Below are 10,259 nucleotides of genomic sequence, written 5' to 3'. Positions count from 1 at the left end.
TTGCAGGGCTGCTTCTGACAGATATCGGTCTGCTTTTAATGGATGGGCGCGGTCAACCGGCCCTTTTGTACTTGGTACCATGCACCCTTGGTATGTCAGCTTTAAGCTGAGAGACCTCTTATATTTTGAGAAGCTTGATTATGATGTGAAAACTTACATGATCTCATTCACTTGTTCTTTGAACACGTTGCTGTTACAGGCGTTGTTGTTGTCCTTGCCTGGATCCGGGGTGAGCTAAGGGACATGTGGACAACAGAGAAGTTTAGGGAAGTCACTGACAAGGAAGATCCAACTGACCTTACTTAATGTTACTATGTAAAAATCAACTGGATTTCTGCTTGGACTGTGTGTCAGACTGCGGCAGCATTGCAAGGTCAGCGCCTGCAGTGTTTGATTGAGGCGACCAGTCTCGCTGAAAATGTAAAAGCTTCAACATTGCCAACCTTCCGCCGATTATAATTCTTTGTAGATATTTTGTCCTCGTATTTCCAGTACATTCCCAATAAATTATGGAAATTGGATGTATGTGTCATATTATTTTTCATGATTCAAAGCAGCAACACTTCTTGTCCACAGACGTCACATGCAAATGTGACATGCTATCAGCAAATGCAACATGTTATCTATTCCTCCAGCAGCTACACGGAATGATGTGATGGGTATGTTTGTGAAGCTGATTGTCCAATTGAGCAGGGAGCAATAGGAACCAATCTTTCAGGTAATGTGTAGTGTGCTTGTTGCTTGTTTTCTTTTTTGGGGGGGGGGGGGGGTGTGCACGGGGATTGAAGAGCAGGACTTGGTGGGACTAGAGATCAGGATTCTGAATCGTCCATAATGAAGGATCCTATGCACAATGCTAGGTGTAAAGTAACGTGCTTAATATTCTCACTGAAATCAATCACTCTGACCATCATTTCTGATTCAAAACTTTGCAATCTTGTGACCAGTTTGCTGGTGTACTGTTAACAGCTTGACCGTTGTATATAGGTGTTGTTGCTTTGGATTTAAGTTGTAGCAACAGTCAAGCAGAGACTAAATGGTATAATGTTCTGTGCATTTCCCCACAAGATCATTTTTGCTCTGACAGTCCATTGTATGGATGGTATCTGTATGAGAACTGCTGTTGCTGTCATTTTACTTCACAACGTATGGTGTGTAACAAAGCTTGCTCCTTTGTTATGATTTGTTTTTTCGAGATCTGGTGTGAGGGTCTAAGAAACGGACCTTTGTCATACAAAATCACATTTGAAGATGAAAGCATTAAGGATATTATGGTTGTCGACATAAGTAGGGGTGATTATAGAAGGTGGACACAATCTAAAGCTCAACAATTTTTTTTTTGGGGCGGGCTTTGGGATGCTTTAAAAGTTCTTTTCAATAGTTTAGTTGTGGGAATAGGTTGTAAGACCTGAGAAATGTAGTATCCTTAAGATGTTGGAAGATTAGACACCAATAGCCTTTGGACCCTTGGGAATGTTTTTCATTGAGAAAGTGCAAATGCCAAACAAAAGTAGCCTTTGGACCCTTGGGAATGTTTTTCATTGAGAAAGTGCAAATGCCAAACAAAAGTAATGCAACCATGGCTCTTAGTTTTAGGTGAAGGTTTTTATGCCATGTGATTTCAAGGTAAAGGTTCTATCGTGGTATGCTATCATTATATACATTGCAAACTTGTGGTAGATTCCTTACATCATGCTTACCTTTTTCGCCTCCCCATGATTGTGTTCTTGACCTCTTGGATTTGACAATGTGCATATGCTTGGGTGTGAGGGGATTTTAATTGTTCTAATTGGTTAGTGATTTGAAGGCCATGATTCCTTAAGACTCGGGTGATGAGCAAGGGTTGAAGGCATCTATTTTGCATGTGAATAACCATCAACAATGATCATGAATGTTTGACATATGCCTCTGTTAGCATTGTTTGAAAGGTCGTATGCATTATGCTTTAGCAAAACAAGAACCCAAGGAAATTTGTTTGATTACATGTAGGTGACACATCCAGAAGTATGGTCGCTACCCAAACACCCCCCCCGGCGCCCTTTTTTCTTTACATGGTGGAAAAAGTGTGGCAGTAGGACAAGCGTGGGAAGTTGCCATGTGGTGATCATTGGCACACCTCGGGTGTTGGTTACTTGACATTTGGCTCTCTACTTCTTTCTCAATTCTCAAGGTTCATAGATTCTCGTCTCAACAAGGGATGTGATTGTAAGGAGCCAAGCCATGTGTGACTTCGATTCTCAGGACTACAACATGGTTGGAATTGTAGGCTTCATAAGAGGAATCTCTCTACACACACACACACACACACACACAATAAGAGTACCAACTAGTGAGCTATTACACACTCCTTTAGAGCTCCAATTGCACAAGCCTCATCGGCCTATCCACCTTTGACACCAAAACTCATATAAAGGGGGTAAAGTAGATCTCAAGTGCAATTGTAGGCACCCTTGTCCACGCTTACGAAGAGTTAATCACAGCAAGATTCACATGATTATTAACCCTAGAGAAGCTAGTTTTGACTCTTAGAAAAGAATGTTGTTCTCTACGTTCATATTTATTACAAGAGACATTATTGGGTGATATCCATATGTTAGTAGAATCTCCTCTCCCCTTTTCTTTGTAGTATCCCTCGCTAGTCATCAACATTTCTTACATTTTCATCCCCTTTTGCACGATGTATCACTCGATGAAAGTATCATTTATGGGCATTTATGTAATGTTTCGGGTCTCAAAGGTCTAACTCTATCCTTCTAGAGGTGTTAATATAGCTTTCTTTCTTTTTCTTCTTCAAAAGAATGGAGATCACAATGCTCACACACATTACATTTTGTTGTCTTTTTTATAAAAGATTGATCGTAGTAAGCATTCATATTAAAAAACAAGGTCTTGGTCACGGTCGCACATTCATGGATTAATGAGACACTATATTCAAAACATCCTATGCAAAACTCTACACTTCCATTTAATGATATAATATCCTTGACTAGCTTTGTTGGAGATGGGGATAAAGCACATCCTTACAAGTATTGTCATTTAGCACCATATTGGGAAATATGGGAATTCCTCATAAGTTTGGGACACGTGGTCAAATATTTGGATTTGTCATAACTTGAACACTAACTCTAAATTGAGTGCTTTATAGCTCAATAGATTTCATTTTTCAAACACTTTTCAATGATAGGTCACATTATATGGTTTTGAGAAACTTATGGGCATGTTATCTGGGTGTCATCTTTTTAGTATTCAAAAAATGAGAATTGGGAGATTTTCAAACTCATTAATATTGTATTATTTGCTTTTTGGTAAGTAATTAAGTTGATTAAAAAAATAGATCTATCCTACATTTCAATCAACAAGTAGATTCAAGCAAAGAGGCTTCAACTAAACATATCTAAATGCTTTTTAATAGGGAATCTATCAAAGCAATAATGTTCAACTAAACATATCTAAATGCTTTTTAATAGGAAATCTATCAAAGCAATAATGAAGAATTCTTATAATACTTTTATTTATGTTATTATAACTTATCATTTTTATTAAAAAACACATCTATCCTACACCATGCTCTATAAGTAGATAGCCTTCAACTACACATATCAAAATGCTATTGAGTACTTAATCAATTAAAGCTATAATGAAGATTGAGAAATAGAATAGCTACAAAAGAGGAGATTGAGGCCTTCATGAAAGAGAATCAATTGATCCATGTAACATGTATGCATTAGAGTGAGACATGTATATCAAGTAGGGGATACATAGCTAAATATGAAGAACTATAATCAAACTAAAGAAATCTAGGATTTGTGGATCGATCAATAATAATAAATCCAACATCACCTAGAAGAATATGAAGGCAAGTGAATGTCAATAGTCCCATTTTACAATGAAAATACGTATTTTGTACCAACAAGAGATGTGTTCTACAACACAATAATAATTATTTTATAACCCGGATGTTGTGATTTATTATTATGTTCAATTATTTGAAGTCACTCCAAAAGAATGTGATGATGTTCTCAAATTTGTGCTAAAGATTGATGAATGTTTTATTTTGAAGGAGTGAAAGTTAGAACATTAGTATTTAATCCATCTATTTCAAAGGACAATCCAAAATGTTTGGGTGTCCAATATGAAGAAACATATTTCATTTGTAACCATTTAAGGTAAAAAGTCTATTTTTGGACATTTTCTTATATAGAAAATGTTTGGTTATGTAAAAAAAGAGCGATATTATATGCTTATGTCATGTGTACATTTCAGGTTGCATTTGAGAATTTAGATACCCTCCATAGGGGTTTTCCATAGGACACATACACATGAAATCATCCATGAGTAGAGAATGGTAATACCCTCAAGGTGGAAGGCTTTAGATGATATAAAGTGGGTAGGTGATCTAAAGACATTGAAATGCATGTTCAATGTTTCAAAGGGTGAATTTCAAAGAGCACTACATGCGTAGTGCAAAGGTACTTTACAAAGAATTAGAGGAAGATAGATGGAGGCACCTAAGTGATGCAAATTTCAAGCCCATTTTATGTATTCTATTGTCAAGAGTCCAAAGGTGCTTGATAAGAAGAACTAGAAGGCTCCTAATAGGCATCTAAAAGATCCAAATTTCAACTCCATCTTATATATTCCATTGTCAAGAGTTCATATTTTCACAATGCATGATTTGTGTAGAATCATTGAGAAACTATTCTATACATACATACATATAATGTATGCATATTTTTTACATAAACTATGGCCTAATATGGAAAAGGAGGCAATCATAAACATTAAAAAAGGCTTTCTTAGACATCTGTTTTCATGATGAAAATATGAGGATGAAACATGAGGAGGGAATGTCCAAGAATGGTTAACTTGTGTATGAAGCCTCTCATGGTGAAAATATGAGGATGAAACATGAGGAGCGAATGTCCAATGATGGTTAGGACTTGCCTATGAAGCCTTTCATTATAGATATGAAAGTAAGAAAAATTCTATCACTGCCAATATCAGATAATAACCTTGATTATTGAGGGATATAATCTATGCAAAGTAGTAATTAGATAAAAGTGCACTCATAACATGGTTGTAGACCATACAGAAAATGGTGAAGCATGATCATGTAAGGCCATTGTGTGGAAGCCTTCAGATACAAATTTTAAGTCCTGTCACTTCAAAGTTTGAAATAGGGATGACCTTAAATGTTGGATTTAGGTTGCAAGAATGCAAGTAAATTAGCTTGGAGAAGAAGTAGCTTGAGAGAGCAAAACTCAAGGTTTTTGAGAGGTATCAATAGAGATGATTTACAATACTAAGTATGCCCTAAAAGTGAATAGGCATATATACAAGGCTAGGGGAAAAAGACCTCCTAAAGAGGAACAAAAGTGCCTTGATGGTCCTAAATGTGCCACTCACATCACTTCCAAAGTTTAGTAACAAATTCCCCTTGGGAGTGGTGTGGTGAATGAGAGCTAGCACTCATGTATATGGAAGTGCTATGCTACTTAGTGGACTAGATCAATCCGCAAAAGAGAGGAAGCCTAAAGCTTTGTGAAAGCCTTCAAAATTATCGTTAGGCAAAGCCTTTGTGAAAATGCTTATGAGGTTATCTTGTGTTGGCGCATAGGCCAAACTAATCTTTCCTGCAAAGAGTCTCTCCTTGACATAATGATAGTGCACCTCAATGTGCTTAGTACATGCATGGAGCACTAGATTCTGTGCAATTGCCAATGCACTATGATTGTTAATGAAGATGGTGGTGGTTGATGATTGTTTAACACCCAAATTAGCTAAGAGGCATTTGAGCCAAATACACTCAACCATTGTGACAGTGGCCTCTTATATTCTGTGTTGTAATTAGAAGTGACCATATTGAGCTGCTTCTTGCTTAGCCATGATATGCATGAGTTGCCAACTATGAAGTAAAGCCACTTGTGGATACATGAATATCCTAACAATTAGCCTAGTTAGAAGCCAAAAAAGCATGCAAATTTGGCGATAATGATCCCTTCTTCGGATGAAATAGCCCAAGGTGCTAAGTTTCACTCAAGTATAGCAAAAGATCTCGTTCATTGCTTGCCAATGCTTAGTGTCTAGGCTATGCATAAACCTCATCTATGAGACCACAAATTGAATGTCAGGTCTTGTAATGCATACATAAATCAAGTATCCAACAATATTTTGATAGAGGAAGATACCAAAACTATCTTCGGTATCATGAAAGCTTAACTTCAAACTTGTCTTCATAGGAGTAGCAACATGCTTGCACTCTTCCATACCAAATCTTTGCAATAATCTCTAAACATACTTTAGATGACACAAAACATGCACACCATTGAAAAGGGACAAAGTGTCATAGATATCCTCAAAGCATACATTTTTTTTTTCATACATGAAAGTAAATACTAAACAACATCTTCCACAAGACAACATCATGGGTGACAAAGTTATACTTACTTTGTGGATGGTATAACTTATAACCTTTACTTTCATTACTGTACCCAATTAAAACAAAATTTACATCCTTGTCATATAACTTCTTACATCATTGCAAAATAATAAAAGCATAAGGCAAGCAACCAAAAACATTCAAGTGAGCCCTAGATGGTTTTTTAACCATGCAAAGCATGATACATAGTGATAGGCTACAAAGTCTTAGTGGGATACTTGTTAAGTACATATTTTTAAGTACATAAGGTGCACAAAAAAAAAAAAACTTAAGGCTAGAAACTATGTGGGAAAGCTTTGACTCTTAATCATGGTTATGTTGATGCTTCATGTAGGCATTCAAAAGCATGTTTCATGGGGCAAGAGAGTTCATAGAAGGTTGATATAAGGAACATAATTCAAAATCTTTAGCAAGTTGGACTAATATGATGTTGAATGCACGAAAATGCAATACATGGAGATGTGGCACTCACTAATATATAGGGAGTGAAAGACCAACATTAATAAATCCAAGCCCAAATTATATCTCCAAAGAATCGTTTATGACATCTCTATCAGTGGTGTTTTGCCTCTCAGCTACACCAATTTGTTGGGGTGTATATGGCACTATACACTAGTGTTTTATCACACGTGTAGCCATATATGCATTAAATTCCTTAGGCATATACTTGCCGCTTTGATTAGACCAGAAAGTATCCATTTTACATCTCAATAGATTTAAGCCATGCCAACAAATTGCTTGAAGCACAAAAATGCTTTGGACTTAGCTTTTAAACCATATTCCCATGGATGCTTAAACTTTTCATTAATGAAAGTCACAAAGTATAGGCAGTTACCAAAACATGCTATTTGCATTGGACCATAAACATCATTGTGTATAAATTGTAGTTTGCGAAGAGCTCTCATTGGACCATCTTGTGAAAGTGAAATACATTGCATTTTACCCAATATATAGTCTTGACAAATGTGTTCTTCAGAAGTGTCTCAAGAGGAGGAAATAAAGATACTATATCACATTTTTGTAGATTCAACAAACTACTAAAATTTAGATGACCAAAATGTGCATGCCAGAGTTTTGCATTCGAAATTGCTTGTGAACTTGCAAGAGTATGTGCCATTTCTTCCACGCATTTTCATTGTTATTGAGCTTATATAGGCCACAACATAGCGAATCAAATGCAATAATCGTATCACCACAAGAGAGATCATGAACTTTAGATGTGCCATCAAGAAACTTCACAGTCAAGCCAATCTTGATAAGTGAAGAAAATGATAGCAATTCTTTTTGATATTTGGTACATACATAAGCATTCATAATTGTGAAAGTATTGCCATAAATAATAGTAAGCACAATTTTTTCAACTCCTCTTATCCTAGATAACTTATGTGCTCAAAGCCCCATTAACCATCCCTAAGCCTCTGGAGCCATCCTATAGAATGGGGACAATTATTACTTGGCCTTTTGTCATAATAGGTGCATTGAAGTGTTCAAAAAGTAAAACACCTAGCTCTTGCAAGAGTGTAGGATCCTCATCTCATAAGATGAGTTTTTGAGCATCCTATAGGATGTTAAAGCATGTTGTTATAAGGGTTCCAACTGCCAAAACTATCATAATCTTTTTTTTTTGGCTGTCATAAGCACGGATTCCTAGGATAATATAGGTAATAGAATTGGAATATAAAAATAGTCATATTGCAACCATAATACAATACTTTTTGATTATGCTATGCATGACATGAACTACCCTTGATTTTACTCCATGTTATATTTTTAGAAAGCAAATATCTAATCAAAGTTGATTTTGATATTTTTGAGGTTATTACCAAGTTAAATTGCAATTAATATAATTTTTAAAGCCAAAATAATACTTCTATGTGCCATTTTAAACCATTCTTGAATTTATAACCTTGCGAACGTGTATATGGCCATCCACATAAGTTTTTTTAAAAAAGCAAGGATTTAAAAAGGATTTTAAAGTAAATTTAACTAATTGCACTTTATCTAAACTTGGCAATCCTAATTTGGACATCCATCATTGCATGGAACCATCGTGACTTTAGCTTGATGTTTGTGACTACCATTATTTTGAGATGCATGGGTTCAATGGTCTCCTCTAGTTATGTTCAACTTTGGGATGTGCCTCAACTTTATCAATGGGTTCATTGATTGCAAGACAAAAGCATACTCCCTATGTCTCTTTAAGGTTATTGAAAATAGTCTTCAAGTCAGGACTTTTGCATACTCATGATGTTAATAGCCTCCAATATTGGGTACATTATTGCTTAGGGAAGAGTAGAGGTATAATAACACTCATCTATTTTGCTTGAGTCATTTCAGCACTTGAATCACCTCTTGAGATTTAAAGATAAAAAGAGGGGCTTTAGTAAGTGCCTGGGAGAAAGAGAAGATGTAAAAAAACTTTAAAGGTGATGTAGCATGTGTTAACACTATTTTGAGAAGGCAAAGTCAAAGAAGGTCAAAATATTAAAGTGTAAATGTTGAATATATTTATTGATGGAACATTATTTTCAGAGCACTTCAATGATATTATTTTAGGATACATGTACTATTTGTGGTACTACATGGATATCACATCATTAGTATGGTTGTATTATATGTGAGTGATGTGCTCACTCTCATGCACATTGTATTAGCACCACCCAAAGTTGTATTTGTCAAACTTGCAATTGTTTTGTTAATTGGGTATATGGAAATATGTGTAGAATAGCATAGACTAGATCTAATTAGGCTTAGGCACAAGCATGATATAAGGAAGGATTGACCTAGAGTCCAAAAAGTGGATAGCATTCCCAAAAAGGGATACTTTAATTCACAATTGTGGAAATCCTAAAATCCAAAAGGGACACAAACCCTAATTGACAAGGATGCAAACCCTAAAAGAGGGCGCTACCCTAAGAAAAGGCCTAACCCTAATCTTGGTCTATATAAGGGTGGGAGATCTCAATTGTATTTATCCTTTTGGTGCATCTATGTGTAGAAGCTTTATTAGTGTAATGATTGAACCTTTCTATTGTCTTCTTCTATTCTATCATCTTGTTTCCATTTGTCGAGGGGGACTAAGAGAGAGAGTGAGAGTTGTGTTGAGTGAGAAACTTAGGAAAATGAAGATCTATGACAACTCCTTGCTTTTCTTCTTCTTCTCTATTAGCTTCTCTATTTGTTGGTATGCTTGTTGGTGGATGCAAAGGAGCAAAAACATCAAATTATACTGTTTGGGTTGTGGAACCATCTTCGAGCCTTCAATATTTTGGACTACGATGTGGGAAGGTAAGTTGGTGAGTTCACTACACCTTGAAATTAGTATTGTATTGTTACTTTCTTAGGTTAGAAAGAAGGATACACGATTAGTGAGAGTGCATGAAGTATCAAGAAGACGAGGTGAAAGGTTATTGCCAAAATACATTGCAGCTTCTAAAAGTTTAAAAGTTTGTCCAATATCTCGACTATTGTATATTTATTCTAACATTTGGTTTCATTGTCGCTACAAAGGATGGTGCAACTGCTAAGTCTCTTGCACTTCTATCACGTGGTAGAATAGGAGGCTTGCCTGCATGAGTGTGGATGGGATTGGTGGGGTATCAATTGTTTGTTCTCGCGACTTGCATACTCTAAAACACATGTGGTCACGTGGCTAGTTTAGAGAGATCGAATTGGAAGAAACTGGTTTGTTGAATTGAGATTGGATGTGTTAGAGTAGAAGGAAGAACAAAACTCAAACTCAAAGACACAAGAAAATTGAAAAAACAACAAAAAACAAACAATGTAAAACTCAAAATCTTGCTGCTTAAACAAATATTGT

The 10,259-nt window shown here is 35.9% G+C and overlaps 1 protein-coding gene across 1 annotated transcript in view; it reads left to right on the top strand.

The window, feature by feature from the left end:
- Window positions 1–637, top strand: part of LOC148023285 (signal peptide peptidase-like 2) — a 68,463-nt gene extending 67,826 nt beyond the window's left edge. The window contains exons 13-14 of the mRNA XM_087696323.1: window positions 7–90; window positions 200–637. Coding sequence (XP_087552449.1) covers window positions 7–90; window positions 200–306 — 191 coding nt within the window. The 3' untranslated portion in view covers window positions 307–637. The remainder of the gene's footprint in view (window positions 1–6; window positions 91–199) is intronic.
- The last annotated feature ends 9,622 nt before the right edge of the window (window positions 638–10,259 follow it).

Source organism: Lygodium microphyllum, chromosome 16 (genome assembly GCF_053477565.2).
Source record: "Lygodium microphyllum isolate KBCC chromosome 16, Lygodium_microphyllum_v1.1.10, whole genome shotgun sequence".
Lineage (NCBI taxonomy): Eukaryota > Viridiplantae > Streptophyta > Polypodiopsida > Schizaeales > Lygodiaceae > Lygodium > Lygodium microphyllum.
The sequence above is the reverse complement of the archived record's forward strand: the minus strand, read 5'-3'. Positions and strand labels throughout refer to the sequence as shown.